This window comes from Equus asinus, chromosome 20 (assembly GCF_041296235.1).
Source record: "Equus asinus isolate D_3611 breed Donkey chromosome 20, EquAss-T2T_v2, whole genome shotgun sequence".
NCBI classification, from domain to species: Eukaryota; Metazoa; Chordata; class Mammalia; order Perissodactyla; family Equidae; genus Equus; species Equus asinus.
In genome coordinates this window covers 57,263,250-57,290,625 of record NC_091809.1, presented here as the reverse complement: position 1 = coordinate 57,290,625, position 27,376 = coordinate 57,263,250, and the positions used below count along the sequence as shown (strand labels likewise).

Genomic DNA, 27,376 nt, shown 5'->3' with positions numbered 1-27,376 from the left:
AACATATTGGAGGCCCCGTTCAGTTTTCATTTCTCAGTCTCTTCCCCATCCTGTTCATGACCCTAAACTTTGTTATTTAAATTAACATTTTCTATCCTACTCTCTTTCCAAGGATGTTTCAACTTCTCTGGATCTCTTCCCCAGCCTTATCCCCTCCAATTCTTTCCTCCTTGGTCCCAGTCTCTTAGACCTGCCCGGAGCTGCCCATTGCCCCTTTTTCTCCTCCTCTCCCTCCCTGAGCCCCTTCACCTCATCCATTCCCGTCTCAGGCTCTCCAGATTCCCAGGCCGTTTGCTGGTGAGAAATCTTTGCTGCAGCGAGGACCGGAGTCCCCCGCGCGCAGCCCAGTGGCAGCAGAGGGCGAGGCTGAGAGGGAAGGCGAGGGCTGAAGGGGAGGGAGGCAGCCGATCCTCCCCGCGCGAGCCCGCAAGGATGCGGCAGGGGGCCGGGGGCATGGGAGATACAAACTCCCAGAGCCCCTGATCTGATCTTGCAGACCTGGCCCGCGGGCCAATTTCCTGCCAAGCGCAGCCGGGAAGCAGAGGCGCCTGGAGAGCAGAAAGAGGGGCACTGGGGGTGCCCATCCCCAGAGTAGGTCCCCCGGCGAACGGGGAGGAAGAGAGAAGGGAGTCAGTGAGTGGTGAGGAGAAGGGGAAAAAACCTGTATCCAGACTGGCTCAGGAGCGTCGGAGAGACTGGGGCGCTCCGGTGAGCACACAAGGGGTGAAGATTGCCGAGCGGGGGGCCAGGGGTGACGGAGAGAGTGCTGCGCGCTCGGGGAGGGAAGACGAGGAGGGCAGCTATGCTCTGGGCTGGCGCAGGCTGGGGGCATGTCGCGGGTGCGAGCTGGGGAGCGCGTGCGGCGGCCGCGGCGCCAGTGTTTGTGTGTATGTGAGAAAGCGAGGGGCGAGCGCGAGAGCAAGTGAGGCAAAGAGAGAGCGCATGTCTCATCCCTGCGAGCAGCCACTAGACGCTCCACCACCATCTTTTGCATGTGCAACATTTGCAGCCGGACAGAAAGCCTCTCCCAGGGCTATGGAGACTGCGGGAAAAAGCTGGCAGCTCGCGATGGATTGCTAAAGGGAAATAGTCACAATCATAAACCACCCAAACCTCTCTCCTTTTTTTTCCTTTTTTTTTTTTTTTGGTTGTTTTTAATTTTAGCGCCATCGTCTTCAATGCCTCTCTGAACAGCCTTTAGGAAGAGTGTGAGAGAAAGAGAGAGAGCGCGCGCCAGGGAGAGGAGAAAAGAAGATGAGGATTATTTGCAGACAGATTGTCTTGTTATTTTCTGGATTTTGGGGACTCGCCATGGGAGCCTTTCCGAGCAGCGTGCAAATAGGTAAGGTCTGCTCAGGTGGGGTGTGCATGGGGGTGCTGTGGCAGACATCCGAAAGTGAGTTAAATGAGTTGGTGATGAGCAATTCAGGGAAACCTCCGGCGGCTCCCTTCCCCTCTGCTTCTCTCTTCCTTTCTCCCCTTTACGAAAAAACTGCCTCTTTAGTGCAGGTTCTGTTGGAATATTCACAGAACTGCCCACCCATCCGTCCTCAGCCCAGACTCCTGTTTTCGCCTTTGGCTCAAGTGTCTTAAGTAGGATTGGAATAAGTTGGAAAAAACCTCCGTGGGATTTGATTACGTTTTATGTGGTGTGTCTTTTCATCCCTTTCTCTAGAGCACGAAGGGATGTCGAGTTTGTTTTAAAAAAATATATACTTCTTCCCATGCTGGACGCCGCAGCTTTCTCGCTATCACAGAAAGACACTGGGCAAAAAAAAGCGTTTGCACCCAAACCCCCTTGCCTTGTCTAGCTACCCGTTAACCGATTCCAAAGTTAGATCCCTTCCCTGGAAGCTTTTCTCCTTTTATTTTGTTTTCTTTGTGAATCTTTTGCCCTTATTCCTCCGTCTCGACTCTATTTCCAGGGACCCTATCCATCCTTGGCTTTTCTTGCTATTCTCTCCTATCTTTTAATGGGACGCAGCTATTGAATTTCTTCCAGCTAAGCTCAGTCTCAACACTGCATCATTTCTCGTGGACTGTGCACATAACGGAGCTAATTAGACTGAGTCCACGAGCTGCAGAAAAACAAAGTTCATGTCTCCTTTCTGGTTTCCTTCTTCCCTGCATGTCATCACATCCCTGCCTGTCTGCATTTTAATGCAAATCCCCTTTTCTGTTCATATGCCTGCATCTTAGAGAGAAATGCCCATGAGCTAGCTGATGTAGCAGTGTGCTGGGAATCATGGGGAGGGCAAGAGAGAGAAAGGAAAAACACACTACATGGTCTCAGAGGTCATTGTGATCGTGACGAATTGGGACAGAAAAAAGCTGAGCTGTCCTAAAGACTAAAATACTAAGCATGCACCTTAGGGACAAAGGGCAGTCTCCCAGGTTGTGGCAGGGATAGCTCCTTGATTGTGTGTGCTGCTGAATGACAGTGGATTTGACAGCACTTGGGGTGGGTATCACATTTACAGGAGGAAGCATTGAATGTACTTTTCCTCTTGTTTTTAATAGGTGGTCTCTTCATCCGAAACACAGATCAGGAATACACTGCTTTTCGATTGGCAATTTTTCTTCATAACACCAGCCCCAATGCGTCGGAAGCTCCTTTTAATTTGGTACCTCATGTGGACAACATTGAGACAGCCAACAGTTTTGCTGTAACGAATGCTTGTAAGTAAAACATAAGTTGTGGATAAATTAGAAGAGAATTGAAATGAGGCAATAGAGTCCACTTCCTCTTTATTGTTATGATTATTTAATTTTTTTGGAAAGAAATTCAAGAGCCCCACTGTTGGCTGCTTCCAGAGCAAATCAGAGTTAAAAACAAGGTTTAGACTCAGGGATATTCAGCTGGTCTGTCTTTCTTTTTCTTCCTTCCTTCCTTCTTTTTTTTCCCCCCTCATTTCTGGTCAGGATAATTAAGTTAACTTCTCCCTTAACATTTCAGTGTTAATCTTGTCACCTGAATGTCAAGTTAGTGAAAATTGTACTCAATCTAGTTTTTTATTCTGTTGCTTCGGTTTTTCTTATTTGCTTTTCTCTTGAGTAAGCATATGGCTTGCTTTTAAAGAAGATACATGCTATGTTACACTGGTGAAGGCAAGGGAAGCTTTGCTAACAGAGAGAAAGAGAGGGGAGCTGTGGTGTGGAGGATATATGTTTGAGGCGGTTGGTTGACGCTGCAGATGATCTGGTGATGTCACTTGAGGCTGCCCTGCTCTTATATTCTGGGTTGTAAATGTCTCTTACTATCACGTAATACATATATCCTGTGGATATAACTCCATGAATCCTTACCTTGGTGCCAAATCATGTTAGTCTCCCATCCACCTGAATTCACAAACCAACCCAGCTGGATCTATTACCCCACACAATGAAACTAACCGGGTGACCTCACCAAATGCCTTAATAAAACAGTTGTACGGTGCTCTCCCACCAAAATACTGCATAATTTAATGTAAAATAATGCAATCAACTGTGTATTAATTTAATTCTCTAAGGTATAATCAGTCAATATAGAATTTATATTGCATTTTCACTCTTGAAAGAAATGCATGTTTCAAATATCTCCTCAGCTTTACATGCTAATTAACTACTGCTCAAAATTTATGTTAAGATAATGGTTATAGATTATGTGATATATATAGGAATAGTTTCTATCTGAAATTTTCCACAACAGTAATAAATTGTTCACTCTGAATTGCAGAATATTTTTATTATATCAAATTGAGTATATTTTAATTTTAAAAGTCTTCTCAGTACAAGAAAGTGTGCTGAACAAACAGGTGAAATTGAAAACAAAGAGTTTTAAATGTTTGGAGGATATCAGTTTCATTAATTTAATTGTTTTAATTCACACTTATTTGTCATCAATTCATCTAACAGATAACATGATCATTTTTCCTTAATTTTTGGCATCTAACTATTACTTTATTTTAGAACTTGATTTCATAAGGAGGTCAAAGTCTTTGACATTTTTGTAAACTGAAACAATGGTATTATTTTGCAGGAATGTTGTAGTTCCTATGAGCACTATTTGATTAAAAAACTCTTTGTTGTATTTAGTGACAAAATCAGTATTACTTTACAGCAGTAGAGAGTTATTTTTAAGTGGAAATGCATATAAATTCAGAGCTAGGTTTGTGGATAGTCGTTTTTGCAAATTTTATAAGTTATTAGTTTTGTCTTCCAAGTTTTCAAAAGGTTGTCAACATTTCAAATAGTTCTAAATATAAAGTATACTCTTTAGAACATAAATATTATCTATTTATTTAAATATTTTTCTTATGTCTCTCCTGAGATTCTATCAACAAAAGCATTCCTAAGTTTAGAAATAATTTATGATCGAAATATATGTGAAGGTAGTTTGTCAACAGTAAATTACTATTTAAATATTAATTTTCGTTATTAAATTTTGACTTTTTTAAAAGTGGCAGATATATTAGTTTTATTTTGCTTTGCTTTTATAAGTTAAGTTCTTAAGTATTCTAAAGTTTGTATTATGACTTCCAGCTATATAAACTATAAAGCGCTAATCCTTCCTTCCTCCATATCATTTATTAATCTCATTCAGGATAATTTGAATTAGTATTATTTTATTTACGTAATGAAAATGCCATATACAATGAAGTATTACTGGGAAAGTCCTGTAAACATGGGAAATTGATAAGAAGCTGAACATAGATTAAAACAGTAGAGAAAGGTATAAAATATGGATAATATGCTATTCTTTATTTAATGTGTTAGGATTGAAAAAATTGAGACTAAGTAAACTTTGCTAATTTTGAATCCAAATGTAACACAGTGTTAGTAATATAGTATTTTTCTGTAAATTTATTTTGCGTATATGTTTACAATATTTTCAAAAAAATGTAAATTGTAAATAAGGAAAAAACATTTTCTAGTGAAGAAAAGGACATTTTTTTTTTTGACAAATGAGTATTCTAAATGTCCTTAAGGCAAATCTAAGAAGAATTTGGGAAAAATCAATTGTCAGAGAGCAGAGGTCAGGTAATTGATGTTTGTTGAGTTGATTGACTGAGAACATATATGTGCGTGATTTTCCAGTCTAATTAAAGGTGAAACCTAAGCAGTAAGTATGAGGCAACCTCATATATCAAACTTTGTGCCTTGGGTACAAAGGATAAAAATAGTGTTCTGGAGAATTAACATGGAACTTATTTCTCACAGTGGTGCAGAATGGATTTTTAAATTTTTCATGTTGGATTAAATATAAAGATATAATATATGACTAGCTAGGTTTATTTTAATTGTGACTTTCCTGCAATGGATCCTTGTAAAACTGCGGGATCTAGTTTGTCTGTGAACCAGATACATTAAACAGGATATGTTTATTTTATGGAATGTATACTAGAAGACAAAAAAGGCATATTAAAGAATAAAGAGTATGGTCATTTGTTGGACAGATATAATTTAATGCTTATTCTTCTGCCTCAAAATTAGCTTAGCGCTCTAAGAATACTTTGAGAAACCTAAACATTCGATCTATGGAGTTTACATACTACACACGTCTAAACCTGATCAACTCAAATTTATCACTTTTGGTATAAATCCAAAGTTCCTGGGGGGGGGGGGGTGTATAATTTTGGCATATAGTTTTATTTTATTTTCAACAATAATTGTGTAAGGTTGAGTTAAAACATCGTTTTCCTTTTTGAACTATTCACATTGTTGGAAAGTCACACTTTGTTCAATTCAAAACTGAAATTATAAGAAATACAGGTAATATAAAGTTATGACCTATTTCAATAACAAAAGTAGTACAGGTGTAATAAATAGCCCAAGTATTCACATTTCAAAATGTAATTAAAAGTATTCATTTTTTCTTGTGGTCTATCCAAAGTAAGAGGTTTAGTAAAATGGCTTTTTTAAAAATCAATTCAATATGAGCAATATTCTTTAATAAAATATACAATTGACCCAAAATAGCTGTCTTTGCAAACAGCCATGCTAGTTAAATTAGAGATGTCCTTTGCAAAACATTTGAGACAACCTGAAAGCAGGCTGTTTTCTTATAGTTTTCCAGTAGTTAATGACCAGAGATTTTTGGTTTGGAGGATAGTATATATTAAATTTGACCAGAAATAGTAACCAAAATACTAAAGTAGTCTATCACCAAGTTTTCTAAAAGATAAAAATATTTGAGATATTGAGATTATTAGTTTAGTCCAGTTACACTAGAAATCTTGTAAAAGAACAGGTCCTTTAATAAGGCAGTCACAAATATTCAGTTTCTGAAATGACTCTTAAATTTCAGACAGGCAATAGGAAATATATAATAAAATATATCAGGTACCTATGTATTGTAACTTTGGTGAAATTATAAAAGAATTTCATAGAATATTTCCAATTTTTTTAAGTCAGGAAGAAACAATTGGTTAGTATTTTTTTAATGATGTCTTTATAGTACTCTCCTTTTCTATCTAAAATCCATTTATTCAGTGCTTTAAAACATGATGGATTGGTAAGTTGTAGCGATTACAAATAGAATGGATGTTACACCCAAGTAACAGTAAATAAATTGTACTATTTTGAGTTAAATATTAGTTGTGTTTGTGTCCACTTTACTTGGTACTCTATCCAGGATGAGTGCCACTTGTAAAGTAGGATGGTATATACTTGTTTAGTTAATCTAAACACATTGAAAATGTGATACTGTATCCAATAGACTCTGCAGGCATTTCCACTTATATAGTAGGTACTTAATAAAAACTCTTAATTTGAGTACTAAAAAATATGATATTTGGGCTACAATTCAACAATGTTTAAATACTGAACTTTTTCCCTTTCAGGGACATGAAGCCCTAAAAAGACATTCCAAGAGTTTACATTGGGCTGATATAATAAACATACTAAGTATAAAATTCTGATGGTTTTATCTGCAAAATTGTTAGTAGAGATGCTTTAGAATCAAATGCTAGTTGGTATTTGATTATTTTTAGGAAAATGAGTGACGTGACTCTACTGTCACTGTCAAGTTTCCTTATTTTGAATCAATCACAAGATTCTATGTTGATTTGAAATAATTCTTTAGTTTTATAATATTCTTTCTCTCTTCCTCTTAATTCTCCATCATGAAATTAATGACAAAGATGAGTCATTCCTATGGTTTGTCCCTTAAATGATAGGATGATGCATAATTTGCATTGATGTATTTCAGAATTGTCACAGGATTAAGCTTCCATAAAAGTATTAGAAAAACTCCTTAAACTTTTTTAGTCTAAATTCTTCCAAGTGTTTATTTCCCAAAGAGGAAATATGTAGACATATATACTGGAAATATAGTTTTTCCTCCTAAAGAAGAAATACGTATAAATTGCATGTATTGTGTTAACATTAGGAAATATGTGTATATATTATTTATAGAATTTTATTTTTGTTCAGAAATTGAAAATGATGAATAAATAAAATACATCTTATAATTTAAGGCAACACATAGTTTTTAAATTGGTTTCATATACATGATTTTATTTGACCTCAAGCTAATCTTAGAGTGAGACAGTCTGAGAAGATAGTCATTATTTTATAGTTAAGCCAGTTTTGGCTCAAAGGAGTCACCTGACTTGCCAAAGACCATGTAGCTAATAAGCTGCAAAGCGGGTTTGAACCCAGATTTTCTAACTTCTATGCTAATACTTTTACAGGACGCCATAGGGTATGGAAAATACATCTATACTGAGATTATTTGAATTACGAAAGAAAAAAGAATTGTCATTTATCTTTTCTTCTAATTTAATTGCAACATTTTGAAGAAAATGGGGCAAGACATTTCTGGGCAACTTACTCATTAATCAGATGACAGTGAGTGATAGAGCAAAGACTGAAGTCATGTTATGTAATGACTTCATCCATTCATTCACTAGATTAGATAATTAATATATCCATTTATTCATTAAATATATGTATCAAGGGCAACTGTACTTAAGGCACTATGTTAGAAAAGAGGATACAAAAACTTATCAGAGTAGTTGCTGCCCTCAAGGAGCTGCTAGTCCAGTGAGAAAGATTGATGTCAGTTATTACAGTATAGAGAGATAAGGTGCTATGATAGAGAAACAGAGTGCTGTTACAGAGATAGACACAGGAAGGAGAATAACACCAAACTTGGCCTGGCTTCCTAGGGGAGATGTCACCTGATCTGGGTGTTAAAGCTCTAATTGAGTCCTTCGAAAAGGAGGGGGTAAGGAAGGCATGGCCAAAGGAAAAGCATGTGACAAGGCACCAAGTTCTGGGAGCAGCAGATGTGGTTGAACTGCTGAATATGGTTTAATATGGCTGTAGTATTGAGTATGAGGGGCAGGAGAGGTGTGTTAAAAGGAGAAGCTTTGTAGATCCGTATTCTAAGGGGACTCTTCTGAATAAAAAAGGGGATCCTTAAATGATTTAAATACAATAGTAATATGATCAGATTTATATTTTACAAAGAACAGGCTGATTGCAAGAAGGAGAATGAATTGGAAGGAGGAAAAAGTGGGAAAAAAAGACAGCAGTTGAGTCTTGAAGTAATACAATTTAGAATGATAAATGCTTAAATAAATGTAGAAGCACTGAGGAGAGAGAAAAGCACAGAGATCCCAGAATACAGAACTGTTAACAGAACTTAGTGATGGATTGGATGCCTGTGTGGGATGGTGGAAAGTAAGTATGGTAAGAATTAAAGATGATTTCTCCTATTTCTATCCAAGACAAATGATTAGATAGTGGTACCGTCGAGTAGGAAGGGACACACAGGAGAAGGAGCAGATCTGAGTGGGGAGGGCCAATTTAGTGGGAATGTACTGATTTTGAGGTGTTTAAGAGACATCCCAATGGAGACGTGCAGTAGAAAGTTGGACATGTACATCTGGAGTGCCAGGGCCTCAGTCTGAAATGAGGACAGACGTTTGGTGATGGTTGAAGCCATGGACGTGGGTGAGATCACCCAGAGAGAGCAAGAGCAGTGAAAAGACTGCTCAGAACAAAATCCCAGAAAATAGTAATACTTGAGGGACAGGGAGAGGAAAGGAGACTAAAGGAAAATGGGTCAGAGAGTTCAGAGGAAAATGAGGCAAGAGTAATTTCACGGGAGCCACGGGGTGGGGAGAGTTTCAAGTAAATAGTGATCAACCTTGTCAAAGGCTTCCGAATTTAAAGAATGAATTGCAAGGATAATTCTAACATCTTTAACATCAGTCTTTCCTTGTCTTTCTTTTAGAGCGCTCTTTTGCATTTTGACCAGGAAAAAACTTCAGCCTTTATTAAACCCCACATAGATTCTCTTAATACATACTCTTTTCTATATAATGGCCTAGAATATCCTTATCTTTTATGTAGAGGTAGGGAGAAAGAGTCTTCTCTAGACTTTTGAATCAGGTGGGCTTGAATTTGCAACCCATTAGTAGGTAAGTTACTTAACACTTCTGAGCCTCAGTTTCTACTTCTGTGAACACAGGGAAATAACACCTACCATATATAAATCTTATGAGTGTTAGAAAAGTGTTTGAAAAATATTTGGCATATAATTGGTATTCAATTAAGTTCAGTTGTATACATTTTGTGCGTTATATGAAGCATTTATTCCTGAGCCAATCATAACATTTCAAGAGTCATTTATATTTTCTGTTTATATGTTGAAAAAATTTGTTTTGAATAAATATATTTTGTTGATATTTCATAGGAATTTTTTGACTCGTCACTGAATTGTTAATTTTAATTTACATACATAAGTCTAAATTCATTTTTATTATTTCTAAGTCCAAAATTATTTCTAAGTCCTAAGAGAGGGTAACTTTATGTGAGATCTATGGACCATTCGGAGAGAAGATTGGCTCATGGATGGATTAAAGAGGTCAGTGAATTCTTCTAATTATATGCAAGATTGTGTGTTCTTGAGCATGGTGTGTGTGTGTGTATGTGTATTTACAGAGAGAGAGTCTAAACAGCTTTTCAATAAATTCCAGTCACAGAAAAAGGCCCAGTACTACAGCCCTAATGGAGCTCTACATAAATTAGATTAAAAAAACCAGCACTTCGTTCCCTACCTTCATCATTTTAGAAGCCAATCAGATTTTATTCTTGAAACTAACCAGGAATTTTTCCATAAAATCCATCTCCACGAGCTTCTTCCGTGACCCTTGATGTAGGAGATAATCAGTGTGTCCTAGCTGAAAAATGCTTGGCTTGGTCGTCTGCCTCCCAAAGTGTCATCTTATTATTTCTATTCCTTATCTTACTATCAAAAGTTCTACATAGTCCACATTAGCTCCTATTTTTATCACAATTTGCCTTTTCCCTTACCGTCACCACTCCTGGAACACTGTGTTCTTGAAGGCCATCAGTGACGTGAAGATTAGTAAATCCAGTTGTTGTTCCTTAGCCTTCATTGTCTCTTAATAGTTTGCAGGATTTGACATTGCTGACAACTCCCTGTTCTTTGAAACTCACTCCTCCAATAATAATAACAATAGGTGCTAAAATGGGCACTTTGTGCCAAGGGTCTTGTGTTAGTTACCTCAATTTTTACACAACTCTAAGAAGCAAGCGTTATAAATATTATTATTATTATTATCATTTTATATGTGGAGAAACTGAAGATTTATAGATAAGAAAATTTGCCTAACCAGAAAGTATCCAGGGCATCAGATCCTAAAGTTAGTTTTGCTGTCATTCATACTACAGTATCTTTGTTAGTAAATCCACAAGTTAGCCATCACTCCGTGTGACAATAGCTAGACAACTCCTAATTTAAATAGAAAGATGTTTTTCTCACAGCTATCTCTTTACTTTAACAACTTTCATTTACCCCAATTTGTGTAGCATATGACATTGGACATGATTGTTCTATGTGATTTGTAATGCATCACAGAAATTTAAGAATTCTCAACAGGGACACCCCCATTACTTTCTATTGCCAAATTCATGTCATAAATACCACCATCTGTTAAAATGACTAAACGACTCTTTTAAATGTTATGCAAACAGTGTTGGCTACTTCATTAGTTGTCCAACCTACATATTTTTTTATAGAAGTGTTATTTGATTTCAGAATAAGAACAGCTATTTCGAAGCATATTTTTCTGAGCATTTTACTTTAGGATTTGCTTAGCTGTCATGCATTTTCTTTAAGGTTTTCTTTTACGTATTTTTGGATTCCAAATAAACATAGTGATGACTGTCTTAAAGAGCATCACCCCAAGTCAAAATCAATCCAGTCTTCATAGTATCATCACTTACCTTAGACTTAAGAAAACTACTGGCATCATCAATAAAAAGTTCAATGTTATCTTAGAAATAAAAGATTTAAAAAATTGAGATTTGATGCTTTCTTTGCATAAGCCACTATATTTCTCCAGATATAGGAAAAATTATACCATAAGCTATAATCAGTGTTTTCTTGTTTTTGTTGCTTATAAGCTTACTCTAAAATAAGCAGTTTTTCATTGGTAACTTTAAATGTATCACGCCCTGTCTTCTTTCCATTTTTCATATTGTTATCTTTATTTCAAAGCAAACATATACTTGTGAAAATTTCAAATAATTCAGAGATCTTAAAAAGTCAAAATATTCTATAATCCCACCAATTAGAGATAATTACAATAAACAGTGGTCTACAGATCTTTCTAGACTTCTTTTTTTTATCTCTGTAGACTTACATAAAGAGTGCAATGAACATAAGATACTAATATATATCTAGAAATAAAAGTATTTAATAAAAATATCACTGTATACCTATATTTTATTAATGGTTTATTTCATTTAACATAAAACGTTTTCTGCCAGCGTATAAGAGTTATCTCATTTTCTTTTACTCCTGTATAATATGTCATCATGCCAAGTTGCTGTGATAAATGTACTGAAGCCGTCTGGATCAACATTCAGGTTGTTTCCACATTTTGATATTACAAACAAAATAGCAGTAAAACTGTTTATGTACCTGTTGGAATATTCCTGTAGCATTAATTCCTGGAATGTTTTCTTTTAATAGATATTGTCAATTTTTCCTCCTCAGGAACAAAATGTTATTTAAATTTACAACCATTGGGATGTGAGAATAATTGTTTTTCTGTGACCTGCCAACACTAGCCATTATCAGTCTCTTGAATCTTCGCTTGTCCTGATGGGTGAAAATGACACCTAATTGCTGCTTTAATTTGCATATTTTTGATTAATAGTGAGGCTTAGAATATTTTCCTATATTTATAAGGTCTGTGTAACTCTTTCTCTGTTAACTGTTTGTTCTTTTCCTTTGTTAATGTTTTCTTCTTTGTTTGTGGGAGTGTTTTATGTACAATAGAAATTAACCCTTTGTCATCTATGTTGCCAATTATTTTTCCACTGTGCCTTTGGCTTATAGCTTTACTTATGAGGTCATTTGCTATACAGACATTTTAAATTTTTATATAATTAAATCCATGAATCACTGTTTTTATGGCTTCTGGATTTTATGGCTTATAAAGTTATTCCTATCCTTTAAATTATAAAGATATTAGCCCATGTTTTTTCTAGTACCTTTATGGTCTTACATTTTATATTTATCACACTAACTCTTTTGGAATTTCTTTTCTTTTCTTTTCTTAAAGATTGGCACCTGAGCTAACAAGTGTTGCCAGTCTTCTTTTTTTTCATGCTTCTCCCCAAAGCCTCCCAGTACATAGTTGTAGATTCTACTTGTGAGTGCCTCTGCTTCCGCTATGTGGGACGCTGCTTCAGTGTGGCCTAATGAGGAGTGCCATGTCCACACACAGGATCTGAACTGGTGAAACCCTGGGCCGCCAAAGCAGAGCGTGCAAACATAACCTCTCGGCCATGGAGTCGGCCTCCTGGAGTTAATTTTCTTATGTGTGTTAAGAATTGATCTTTATTTTTTCCCACACTATTTATTTTGAAAAAGCTATTCTTTTAAAAGTGCTTTGAACTACTACATTTGTGCAAAACTCCTGCTCTTTTTTGACTGAATTTGACCTTGGGCAGAGGTTCTGCATTTTCTCTCTTCCAAAATTCTCCCATTTGCTGTTCTTTACCTGCCTACCCTTTCCTCGCAATCCCTAGTGGTCATACTGCCAGTTTTGATATTTTTATCATCTGTTTTCTCTTGCTTCCTAGATTTTTGGTTTTTTTTTTTTTCCTGATTGCCACTCAGCTTCTGACCAAGTCCTCTTGCTCTGTCTCCAGTGTACATCACAAATATTTTCACCTTTCTCCATTTCTCTCTCACCATTCTAGTCCAAGTCAATGGTACTTTTCTAATACCTTCATAATTAATCTCCTACTTGTACTCATTACTTCTCTCCATCCATTTTAGAAACTGGAGCCAGGGATGCTCCTCTGAATTTATAAGTCAAAGACTGTCTCTTTCTCACTTAAACCCTACGGTGGCTTTTCATTCTCTTAGAAGAAAATTCCAGCTCTTTAACATGGTCCTGCACGATCTGACTCTTGCCCACATCTTTGTCTTGTTCACCTTGTTGCAATCCGTTCTGTTGGCGATTTGGTTCCCAAACATGCTTTAACCGTTTCTTTTCTCTGTCTCTTTGTATTTGCCATTCCCTTTTGTTGAAATCTTCCAATCCAGTTATTTGCTTGAATAGCTTTTTCTCAACCTTCAGGATTCAGGTCAAATGTGACCGCCTCAGAGAAACCTTCCTGGCCAAGTTCTCTAGAGTAAGCCCTTCCACTCCCCAGCTCCAATTACTCTATATTGCATTAACAACCTATGATCCTGTTTGCTTTTGTCACAATCTGTAATTATTATTTTCATTTATTTACTTATTTATCATCTATATTCCCCACTAGAATATAAACTCCTAGAACCAAGGGTGTTATCTGCCTTATTAAACAATATATTCTTATAACCTTGTACAGTGCCTGGTACAAAGTAATAATCAGTAAATATCTTTGAATAATGAATGATTGATATTGATGAGTTTTCTCTTCACTCATCTTTGAGGCATCCTTAGGATAGCTAAGACGTTTCATGTGTTATCTTAGAGAGAATCAAGCGGAAAATATGAAGACAATTGAGGTAGTGGATCCAACGTAAGTGTTATATATTTTCCTTATCTTAAGCATTTTTTTCCTCATTTGTTTCCACTAGATTCAACTCGTGGGATGGGCTAAGTAAGAAGGAAAGTAAGTCCTATAAAAGAATAAAGTGAGACTATTAATACAAAGTGTTGCGAATTGTACTGGCCAGATAGCACTTTGATAAATTTAAATCTGGTAGAAGAGACCTTCTAGGTGCTTATAACATGTGGTGTCTGCTGACGAGAGAACTAGAAAGTGCTGATACGATCTGCTTTCAAAGCAGGAGAAAGCCCATTTGGGAAGCCCAGGTGAACTAGTAAGCACACTCAGGAGAATTCCATCTGTTCCGACATTGACAGCTTCCTTAGCACTTCTTAGAGTTCGTGAACTAGAAGAGTTGTGAAAAAGGGAGGCTGGAGGCAAATATATGGTGTTATTCTTGTCAGTTCTTGATTACTTACATTGCACCTTCTATAGTGAATTAGCTACATTGCACCCTCTATAGTAAATTTCACAACAATTTGTTAATTTCTATAACCTTTTATTCCTTCTTCTTTTGAAATTTGCTTATCCTTGGTTAATTTCTTAATTTTCAACTGTGTGTACAGTCTGACCTAGGCAAGTTTGAAAGACATTTCACCACTTCTCTGCTCCAAAGATTTAGAATCAAGAGAAAGACATTTTTACTCCTGTAAAATATGCATGCTTCCTCCTTTCAAAATGGAAAACTTGTAAGTCCAAATGGTTTTTTTTTTTTTGCTCTGACAACCAGGAAGCTCAATTCCATATTTATTATTTGGTAACAACATTACTCTTTTAAGCATTTTCTTTTGTTTTTATATACTTGATTTTTCTAAAATCATATATAGGAAATAAATAATAAGTATAGCATAAATATTATCGATGATATAAATATTTTTACTTAAATATACCTTATAAGTCTATGCACATCATTTTTGAAAAGAAACATAGAGGTTACAGTGGCTGTAAATAAAAAAATCTAAATGGTATCCCATTCGACACAGATGGTGGTCAACTTTTGCTTGAATACTCAAATTTCCTGTTGAGTATTCTCTGTATTTTGTATATGCCTTAGGAGGTGATAGATAGATACATAGACAGATAGATAGATAGAAAGATAGATATATAAATAAATAGATAGATAGATAGATAATCTGTTGACTCCATTAGACTGTGAGGTCCTTGTTAGATCCTCTATTCAGAGGGCCTATCACAGTGCATGAAACATTCATGTTCTATACTCAATAAATGTTTGCTGACTGATGGAGGGAGGAGAAAAAAGAGAGAAAAAACCCATTTCTTAGTTGGTTATTCATAATAACTAATTCTTAGGAGAATTGAATAACACAAAACAAATCTAGTTTCTTTTCTAATGACTCAAACACTTCACATTTTTTTAAAACATTTCACAGTCCCCTTTACACTTTCCCAAGCTAAATAACATTTTTTTATATGGTATAGTTTCTAAAACCTTTAACATTCAAGTTCTGGCATTCTGAATATACCCTGGATACATCATAATTTTGTTAAAATATATTGACCTGGATAAATGCTCATACGCCTGTTATGATCTGTCCAGAATTGAACTCCACATTTTTGAAACTCATGATCATGACTTGACATAGTCTGTCCAGGTGAGAATATTAATTCCAATTATTTAGGCATTATATACATAAAGTGTAGTCCAAGATTACTTGGTTTTTAATTAGTCAGTTACATCACTCTGTTTGTTCACGTTAAATTTGTGGTCAGTTAAAACTTAACACTTTTCTCTTTTGTTCACATGAATTGCTAAAATCAGCCTCTCCACAGAGCATTTTTAAAAATTCAGAATGAAAGACTTTACATGTACATTTTTAAATTTCACCTTGTTTGGAAACATAAAGACCATCTTGAATCTTAATTCAGGTAGCTATAAACTATTTTAAATTCTATGTGACTGTTTATGATTATCCATATTGATGAGGAAAATTAACAGCAGGCTGTGATACAGGATAGATATAGGATGACAGTAGGTATGTGTGGTCAGTTAAATGTGAATTCTCCTAAAATAACTTATTTGAAAGTTTCTCCATATTGTCCATAAAGATTGTCACTTCACTGCACTTGTACTTTTTTAACATTAAAACGAACACAAAGGCCATCAAATCTTGAGAAAATATCTCATGCAACTATATTGTATAAAAGATAACGTGAGCATGTACATACACGCACACCATTCATTTATGTTGAAAAGAATGGACAAAAGATATATAACAGATAATTCACAGTGAATAAACAAATCTAGTAAACAAATTAAAAAAATGTATTTAACTAATCAGAGAAAATCAAATTAAAATGAGGTATACAGTTTTACATAATAAATTAGCTAATTTTGGTGGTAAAGGTGAAGAGAATTTTAAATTACTCAAGGTAGCTGGGACATTTAAAATTGATATAATGCTTTTTTTTTTTTCTGCTTTATCTCCCCAACCCCCCCCCCCCCACCCCAGTACACAGTTGTATATCTTAGTTGCAGGTCCTTCTAGTTGTGGGATATAATGCTTTTGACAATCAATTTGTCATAATTTATCGCAAGCCATTAAAGGTTGTGAATCATTTGAACTCATGAATATAGGAAAATCTCTGGTCATGAAAATGTTCATTAAAGCATTACTTAGCTTAGTTGGGGAATGGTTAAATTAATTAAGATCCATCCAGATTGTTTGAGGCAGAATGTCAGTCGTGAGAGTCCTCTATCTGACTTGTGCCAACAGTTCTGAGTTCAAGAATTTTTTTCTGTGTGTATAGGGACTATTGACATGTTTTGTTCTTTATTTATATTATTTTGTTTTGTTTTGTTTTCTTACAGAAGGGCCAGTGTTATGATAGGAAAGGAAAGTGTTCTAGTCAGATGTAAAAAAAGATGTCTTCAAAATGTAATAATGATTTATGGAGTTGATACAGCCAGTTGAATGATTTTTTTTAAAGTGTCAATTGTTTAGAGGAGCATAGATCTTCCACACCAGTCCTGGCTGACAGCCAGGTGAAGATAGGTGTATCGTTTGTCCAGGAAACAGTGTACCTCAAGGCTCTGTGCAGAGATTTGGAAATTCTAGTCAGTGATTAATATAAGAATTCACTGTTGTTGATTTTCCTCCAATGTCTTCCCTATTTCCCTCCTCTCACCTCTCATCTTTCCAAGCACAGAAAATGTTGGAGGAAGAATCAGAAATTAGATGATAATCTGCTTGGATCTTAAAAGATGCGTGAGATTTTGCCATGCTGTTCCAAGAGAACAAAAGAGCATCATAGGAAAAGTGTAAAGGCGTATAGAAAACTCTGGGCAGCAGTAATGTTGCAGGAAAATGGAGAGCAAGGGTGGGGGTCGGGGGACTGTGGAGTGAAAGGTTGAGGAGGAGAGTACAGACAGTACTACTGAGTGGGGAAGAACCTTGCAAACCGCCTTATAGGCTTAGATGGGATTTTGGTTTTTTTCTGGGGCAGAAGACAGCAAGAATCATTTTAAGCAGTTTATAGCATAATTATATTTGTGTTTCAGAAGGAATTCTAGCACCACTGTTCATCATTCGTGTATGTAGCAAAACGTGGTTCCTTTCCTATACCAAATACACTAAGAAAACATTTCCTAGACAGGAAATGCTATTTTGCTACTTCAGTTGCTGTTTGTAGAACCCATTATTGTATGTAATTCTGCCCACTATTTTCTATCGAGAACTGCTACTTTCAGTAAAAAACACTCAGTTTATCATCTCAACCACTTATCTTCAGACTGCAAACCTTTTATGATAAGAGGCAGGTTGGAAAAGAGCTGGTATTGGTGGGAGGGAAAAAAAATGAACAAATCAACATCATTTAGAATACGTGTAAAGGCAATTAAATTTCCTTACGCATTAGTATAGATGCTGATGGAACACTGCATATTCCATTTCTGACTACATTTTAGACAATTCTCTCCTTTTTTGGGTATTGCTCTTGATAGAATTAGTTATTCAATTTAATTGGCACAAATAGGAATCTATACTACTAACCGCTCAGGCACATACTGTAAAGTAGTAAGAACTGGTTTGAAAAAAAGTGAGCCGAACATTTGTAAGACTAGAATAGTAATTAGTAAAATTGCCACTAAATATGCATATATACCTATAAAGGCATGCATCCATGTATACATATATTTATATGTATATATGCACACACACATACACACACAGTTTACCAAAGGAAAAAATACAGTAAATCAATAGCATATAATTTTCAAGATATAGTTTTTCCTTGCCTTCAAAATAATGAATTCTGAACTCTCATGTACATTCTTTTGCTCAATACTACTTATAAATTTATTTTTTGAAAACAAAAATACATATACTTCAGAATAACTTGTAAATAACTTTATATTCTGTTGTGTATCTATCTATATATAGCATATACATCAGAATCTGTGTATGAATATATAATAAATCCGTGCCTTTAGCACTTGATTCTTGTTGTTTTTCACGAAAGTTGATAATGATTGTATGTTATGAAAACATAAGTGACTGTGAAAATAAGCTTCATTATACAGAAGTGATAAAATCACAGATTAGAAAATAAATGTGAATATTTTATTGAGACAGAACTCTTGCTAAAATGGTATTTTATTTTCAAAATAGCAGTGTCTTCACCTCTCGTGCACTTTATACTTTATTTTATTTCAAAGGGAAATTTTCCATTTAGTGATAGTAATACTCTAGTGCTTTAAAAATCATTAGATGGCAGCCAACGTGCTGTCTATTTGGCAGAATAGTATATGGCTATTAAACACTATGATTTAGAGACTATTAATATATGAGAAATGTGTAAGATATAATGGTGAGTGAAAAAAAAGTAAGCCATCTTTTGATTCTAATTTCATAAGAGGCATCATATATAGTAGAAGCTGAAAAAGATTATACCAAAATGTTGGCAGTGACTAGTTTTGTTTAGAGTTATTATGCAGAATATCTATTTTTAATTTACATAGTTCTGAATTTCTGACATGTTTACAAAAAGTATATATTTATACTTTTTCTGATTAACAGTATCTAAATAAAAGAAAATGTAATGATCTTACCACTAAATATTGAGTTTGTCTTGCTGTGTCCAAAAGGAACAGATAACCTAGCGAGATCTTTAGACATTTCAGCCAATCTCAGGGCTTGTTGTCAGCATATCGTGTCCACGTTGTAGTTGCTATGTTCGATCTCTTTGCTTACACACTTTCATTATTTTAAAATGAAAATATCAACTTTAATTAAATAATTAAAGGTATTAATTCATTATGTTTACTTACCATAGCTCATTTTAGAAAGCCAAGAGAGCAATTGGTGATTACAAGCATTTTTTAATTGCCAATTGAAGTATATAACTTGCCAAGTCTGACTGCATATAGTATTTTCAATTCTAGAAAAGACAGTAACTGCATGAGTGAGCTCTTGGCTCTTGAATATCTGGTCACTGTCTCTAGGTAGTGCTTTCTGACCACGCTAGGCTGGTTTAGGCCCCACTTCGTTGTGATCCCACGGCACCCTGAGCTTCCCTTGCTACACCATATTATCAGTTAGTTGGACATTCCCCCTCTGCAATTGATCTCCTGGATGACCAGGATGCTATTGTATTTGTGGACGAATCCTTAGTGCTTGGCTTATGGCATGATGCCTGGCACATAATAGCACTAAATTAATATCTGCTGAGTGTAGGAATATGAGAACAGAGGGATTTGGTAATTGATGGTTAGATATTAGTGTTTTAATTCAATTTTTTGAGCATCCAATCAAGGAATTGTGACAGATTCTGTATTAGTGAGTGTTGGGACTGTAAAACAAATGAAAACAATTCTTCATGGACTTCTCCATATGAGTAGGTGTCTGGTGAAGGATTTTAAAGGTTATGACTCATTAAAACACATTGTGTTCAGGATTCAGAGACTACGAGTCCTATGGTGAGAGTCTCCAAGTGAGAAAGGACAGTCATACAAATCGCCCTCCACCCTCCCTCTGAGTTCACATGTCTCATAAGGATTGTTTTGCCCCAACTATTGATTCTGCCAGCATGCCTGCCCATGGACAGGGCTATCACAGCTTTCCATTTAAAATTCTGATCCAAGCATCAGCAGTTCTTTCTCATTTATACCCCTAACCTTGTTTATTAAAAAGCACCTAGACCCACTAAAGTCCTCTCACTTCTACTCAGTTTCAAAGACAGTGTTTGTGTGTCTAGTGTGCCAAGCAATGTTCCACTCTGTGGACACAGGCGTCTTTGCTCCTAGCACGCAGTCTAGTGATGACCACTGGAACCTCAATGCAATGTGACAAATGCTGTGATCGCATTGAGAGGAGGCAGCTAGCCCTGCCTGCAGTGGTATGTTATAGTGTACTTCCAAAGGCATTTTCTCCTTTCTTTCCTCATGGGCGAAGGACAGTTTGACTTTTATAGGACCAAGATAACAAACTAAAGAAAAGGACTCTACATTACCCAGTCTAATTTGATTAATGAAGTAAAATGGAATCGATTTGCTTAGATGCCAGAATTTATATGGTAATAATAAAATCAAATCCTTTATCCTTTGTCAGCCCTGGATTAGACTCAACACCTATGAATCTGAACCACCCATATTGTCTCAGAGACATAAAATTATTTATCCTCTCTGTGTTTTATATTCCTTAAACATCTGTGTATATTTGCTACCAAGTTATTCTGCTTCTGTTAAATATGCAGCTTTTTAAATGTTCAATTGTCGTTTTAGTTAACTGAATGTTCACTAAACATTCACTGTCTTGTTTCTTTCACTGTGCCACAGATTTCGTTGAAAAGAAATTTTAGAAGTGATATTGGACCTTCAAAAGCTTTTAATCTGCTGGAAAGACAGAAGTAACTTAATATGATACGAAGGAAGAAGTAGGAGTTAAATTAGAAGGTGCTGTGTATTGTATAATAATCACCAAAGAAGGAATATCAGAAAAGGTCAGATTTTATACATATAAACCTTAAAAAAGTGGAATTTAATCTGGTCATAAAAGGAATGAGGAGGAAAGGGAGAGGCGTGGAAGAGGGTTGAACAGAGTATGCAAATACTCTCGCCCAGCAAGGGATGTCGGAGGGCACAGGGAAGTGTCTCATGGGAGCTGAACAGAGTTAACATGAGGGGAAAGAGTACGGAGAAGCCTCATTATAGAATCAGGACCGTGGAAACCAGGAAAAGAATTTGATAGCAGCGAGCATCTGAAGATTTGGGCAGGGGATTGGAACTATGAAAAGTGGAGTTCAAGGAGCATTATTCTAGCATGTGTATGCAGGAGCAACTCAGAGAGAAAAGAGCATAGACACAAGAAAGTAAAAAGGACCAAATTAACGCCTCACTCATCTCTCTACTCTCCTCGCCCCTCATTGCTCCTGGTTCTCTTCAGTTTGTAATTTAGCTGACTTCTCATCTTATCTTTTCATAAGAATCTACTCCAGACACGCTCTTTATCATACTTCTCACTTTCCAGCCTCTGCTCCTTTTTACTTACAGTTAGTTTCAAAGACAATAGGATTGCTGTGAACATCTTTCCACCTTCTTTACACCTGTAGAAACACTTCTCTCCTTCCAAATCCAGCTTGCTGCTGTAAGGGGAGAGTATAGACTAAGGAGCTAGACCTGGATTCAATTCCCACCTTTGTCACTCACTAGCGATGTGAATTTTTGGCAAGTTAATCAGCTTCATTGGGTTTCAGGAGTTTAAGTTATAAATTAAGGGTGAAAAAAATCTTACTTTTAATTAGAAACATATAAAACAATATACATTAAAATGCGTCATATAAAGTGTGTAGCTATTGTCCTTTGAGGATTAGTGTAACCACAGTAATCGTTGAAATAATGATATGTATCATTCACCCAGCCTTATGTGTACTAAATAAAATACAGACTTTAATGATTGATGGAGGTGAAGAACAGGTATCCAGGATTATGACTTAGAAGATGGTGGAGGCTGCTACCATTAAGTAGGGTATGAAATGAAGATGGGATAAAAGGTCCTGAAGCAATATTATACCGTCATGTGCCTCATAACAATGTTTCGGTCAATGATGAACCACTTATATGATGGTGATTCTTTAAGATTAGTACCATATAGTCTAAGTGCATAGTACTGTCTGGGTTTGTGAAAGTACAGTCTATGATCTTCACACAACAACAAAATCGCCTAACGACGCATTTTTCAGAATGTATCACCGTTAAGCAATGCACGACTGTACATTCATTTTGGAGCTAATTGAGTTAGAAATTTCTGTCTGATAGAGGGGTTCTATAGGCAGTTGAGTATTCAAGTAGCTGTAGACAGATCAAGTAGCTCTGGAAGATATAGATTTTAGAATTATCAGCATGTAGGTGACAGTTAAAACCATGAACAAGAAGGAGATTGCCGGAATTTATCCAGTTAACATAAAAAATTAATGATTTCTGGGGATGAGACACATCATGAGGAGAAAGATATGACCTGTGTGTTGTTTGGTCCACAAGACTTTAAAAACTTGTTTTTCTGTTTGTCAAATTCAAAGAAACTGATTCTAAAGTTAAAACTTATAAATTATCCAGAAGTTATAAATCTGCTCAGTGGACTATAAGCTTCTTGAGGGCAGTCTCCATGTATTGTTTTTAATATTTCCCTAGCCTGGAGCATAGCACAGTGTGTGAATCATAATATTCTCTCGGTAAATATTTCTGAATGTAGATTTGTGTTATTATTCGAACTGTGAATCCGCAGATCAAGTGAATCTACAGATCAAGTGTAATTGCACTGGAGTTTGGAGATGGTTAAAGAAAAGCAAACTTACCCGCGTGATCATGCTTTCTTTCAAGGAGTTTCTAAATACAACTTATTGGAATAGTTGAAGCCAAGTTTAGAAATTTCTTGCACCACATAAATCCAGATTCTACAAGTCAAAAGAGGTAGATTACAGACCTAGTTCAATAACAAAATCAGTATCACAGACCTAGATGAGACTTTTTTGAAATCATGCAAATCACAGCCAGTTTATCATATTCAACACCTTTCATATACACTATGTTATTTGATTCTCAAAACAATGCCAAGAAATAATTAGACTGGAACCCAAGGTTCCTAACACTAGTCTGGCGCTTCCTTCTCTTAGTTTGCAAATGGTTTCTGCTACTTCCTAGCTATCACAAACTTAGGGGGGTCACAGAACCTTTCTGAGTTTCAGTTTCTGGATCTGCAAAACGGGGACAATAGTAGTAACCTGAAGGGCTGTTGTGAGCTTGGATGGAAATCTCGACTTTGAAGTGCTAGCATAGTGCCCACTATGTGTTCCAATCTCCCTGTGACTATGACTACCTTGCTACTTGCCCAGGGTCCCTCAGCCAGGAAGTGGATTCCAACCCAAACCTTCTGACTCCAGGTTCCATGCTATTTTCCTGATTTCACATGCTTAAGAGTTGCCACTTTTTTTTCTTATTTTTCGTAATTATTTTATTGAGGTCATATTGGCGCATAACGTTGTGTAAAGTCCAGGTGTACATTATTATATATCAGTTTCTGTATAGACTGCATCATGTTCACCAGCAATAGTCTAGTTTTTATCTGTCGCCATACATATGTGCCCCTTTACCCCTTTCACCCTCCCCTGACCCCTCCCCCTCTGGTAACAACTAATCTGTTCTTCTCATCCATGTGTTTGTTTATCTTCCACATGTGAGTGAAATCATACTGTATTTGTCTTTCTCTGTCTGGCTGACTTCGCTTAGCATAATACCCTCAAGGTCCATCCATGTTGTTGTAAATGGGACAATTTTGCCTTTTTTATGGCTGAGTAGTATTCTATTGTTAATATATACCACATCTTTATCCATTCATCCGTTGATGGGCACTTGGGTTGCTTCCACATCGTGACTATTGTGAATAATGCTGCAATGAACATGGTGATGTATAAATAAGAGTTACCACTTTTTAATAGCTCAGACTCTGACAGTCCTCAAATTTCCTAGGTTGCCTGTCTGGATTTATTATGTAATAAATGTGAAATTATCTTCTGGACTGGCTGCATGATTGTGAAAATAAAACATTGTCAGTTATATTCTAGATATAGATGAATTTCAGAAAAGTTTTTAAAAATCCATTATAAAAAGCACACACGCTATACAGTTTGCACCCATATTTTATTAAATGATTTTGGGATATGTAATTTGGGGTGGGCTTGACAAATGTGGATACTTCTGCATATATCTCTATGATAATAATATCTCATACATGTGTAGTACTTCACAGTGTTTCAAAAATGAGGTGTTCAGAAATTAGATGGCATATAGGGCTTCTAATTAGTGTATTGACAGTTAAAACTGTAACTTGTGTCTCTTTCTTAAGTATCTGCCATCAAATATAGGAGTCTTATATTTAAGTATTCTTTAAAATAATGATATCAGGGACTTCAAAAATAAATTATCTTTAATTTTCTTTCAAACACAAATAGAACGAAGATAATTAAACTCTCCATAGGAAATTAATTGCCTAAAGGTAAAATAAAATGTCAGTATTTGAAGTACAACCATACTAAGAAAGTTTAGTGTAAATATATAATTTGTGACTTGGAAGCAGAAGGCAGTATTTGAAGGGGGAAGACGATATAAAGATCTGTTGTAGAGCTGATAAATGACGGTCCACAGTAAGCGTCAAGCATAAGAATATCACTGGTTTTACTTTAGGAGAAGTGGCTCAGTAAAACTGAAATAGGAATTGTGGAAATTACGTTTTTCACAAAAGAAAATACTATGAAGGACAGTTTTTAATTTCCGTGGGATGCACAGGGGTGGGTCTTGTCCTGGATTCACGCCATTTCACAGATCATTAGAAACACGAGAAGAGGCTGCTCCTTCTCGCCTGCCTGCGCTGTGGCAGCATTTGCTGCAGAGCCTCCCAGCCAAATAGTCCCCGTGTGAGTGACCCTCCCCATCATTGCACTTGAAATGGTGTTAGTGGCTAAGGACAGACTTTGCCCTTGGACATAGACCAATATGAACTAATTCTCACATTTTTACTTACAATTGAAATATCACAGTAAACTCTAACCTTATTTATTTCAACTATTCTCCATGAACGAAAATCCTGAAGAAAAAAAAAGCATACATACATTATAGATATACTCAAGGTGGTTTAGAAACAGGAAAGTATAAAAGATCATCTGTGTAGTCTGACATGGAATGCTGCCAAAAGATCTGAGCTGGATATTCCAATCAACCCAGAGGAAGCTTTGCCTCACATCTCTCTTATCATGTGTGTGTGCAGCAAGAACTCTAAGCACTGGCTTTTAATTATCAGGTGTATTTGTAATCCATTAAATATGAAGCAGACAGTTTTAGAATACCAACTAAGCAGCTTCCAGTGCAAAGAAAATGAAAGACAAATGCCTTCTCTCTTTTCATCAGTTCAGTTTTTATTAAATGATCCCCCACATGGAATGTCTAATAGTATAAAATTGCCGTGTTGATTAAAGGGAGGTATTGTTCATGAAATGTACATTTTAAGGTGATGGTGAACAAAAATTGCAAAAGCGTGGATAGTATCATTTTCTAAATTTCTCTTATAATTTCCTGCTCTTTTCATTTTATCCCTCAAGAGTACTTTGCCATTTTTCATTTGGTTCAAGATCAGCCTCTTTTAAAGTTCAAAGTGACTTTTTATTCAGAGTGTCATTTGCTTTCCTTACTCCACCTGACACACATTCCAAATAAAAACAGCCTATATTTTCATCTTTTCCTTTCTCTGTAGATATAATACATAAGTAACCTCTATATCATCAGGGCTAACATGGAAAAGATTGCCCCCCTCCATTTTCCATAGTGTTCCAGGTTTCGGAAGTCCACGGTCTAAAGTCTAGCCTCATTTAGCGCACACCATATGGTGAAGCTTCCCCACTGTTGTGACAATGTCTTTGTAAACATATGCTTTGGACGAAAAGATGCTTATTTAATCCATGAACTCTTTGTAAAGAGAAATCCGAAAACGATGACATGGAATGACAGTACTTCTCAACAATGAATCATTTTAAAGAAACCACAGGGGCAGAGGTGCTCAGTTCTCACTGCACTTGGCTGGAATTGAATGAGCACTGTACCTGTCACGACTGTCAAACCATTCAGTTCCCCTCAGTCTGATGTGTTTGAATTTACCACACGATCATTCAGTTTCTTGACTTTTCAGTTGGTATTAATAGAACGATGACCTCAGCATGTATCAATACAAAACAGTGATGGGTTATTTTTTTTTTAAGTATAAAATCTTAAGTGTAGAGACAAAGAATAATTTAGAGAATTTACAAGAGGAAACTTTTTATAATATACTGGTGAACTCAGATATTTGTACTCCATGTTATTGTTGAGAATATAATCAACTATTTGAAAATATTTCCCATAGCTAGATAATATTAATGGCATGAGATATGAATAGGAGGTTTGTTGCTCTTAACACCAGAAATGAAAATACATGATTAATTTTAATGCATTTCATGATATTAACAATGGAATTCTATGCTTGTCACCTTTAAACAATCCTTTTGCTTACAACAGCATTATATAAAATGTTATTGTAATATTGTTGTTATTTTAAAAGTAATGCTTTTAAGTTGGCCTGAATTTCTCCAGTCCAACTTAAAATACTAGGGGAATAGTATTTCTGGAATTTGTGCATGTTGTGTGATATGAACTATCTCAGAAAAAAACATTTGCACTTGTTAACACAATTATTTATAAATATTTACTGAGTGCCTAGCCAATGCATCATACCATACTAGTAGGCACTAGAGAGGATTCAAAGAAAAGCCAGATAAATGCCCTTCCCCCATGAAGTTTGGAATCTTGAAAGAGAAATAAGACGTTAATAGATGACCATCATATGAACTAGATGGTGGTAAGTACCATTGTACTTGGTAGGTTCTAAGGACAGAAAAGTTTCCAGCCAGAGAATATGGCATTATATCCTAAACCTAGGTAGATTTTTAGTAACTCATATTTGAGAGTCATTAGAGCATATTGTTATTCTAGAAGATAGGTAAAGTAAAATGCAATTTGAAAGTGAAGATTCTTAAAAGCTAACCCATGAGAAAAGGATCATGAAGGAAGATGTTTCATCACCAATGAAGTCCTAATTCCAATTAACATGGATATTTGACATTCTGAATTCTTATAATGGTGTATTTTTTCTACCAAGACATCATGTAAGTTTGATCTAATTTTACTCTATCACCTGATAGATGAAATAGGTTGCTTTTTCTAAAAGAACTAGAGTTGTTCTTCTACCGAGTTCTTATGCAAGAGTGA

General features: G+C 35.9%; 1 protein-coding gene across 7 annotated transcripts in view; it reads left to right on the top strand.

Annotated features, from left to right (window-relative positions):
• The first annotated feature begins 310 nt into the window (after positions 1 to 310).
• GRIA4 (glutamate ionotropic receptor AMPA type subunit 4) overlaps positions 311 to 27,376 on the top strand; it is a 364,116-nt gene continuing 337,050 nt past the window's right edge. For 2 of the 7 annotated variants that reach the window (XM_014851333.3, XM_044752553.2), the window contains exons 1-3: positions 350 to 708; positions 1,165 to 1,342; positions 2,521 to 2,679. In XM_014851333.3, coding sequence (XP_014706819.1) covers positions 1,255 to 1,342; positions 2,521 to 2,679 — 247 coding nt within the window. In that variant the 5' untranslated portion in view covers positions 350 to 708; positions 1,165 to 1,254. Of the gene's footprint in view, positions 709 to 785; positions 1,343 to 2,520; positions 2,680 to 27,376 lie in introns of those variants that run through there. The other 5 variants (XM_014851334.3, XM_014851335.3, XM_014851330.3 and 2 more) reach the window with 4 other exon arrangements.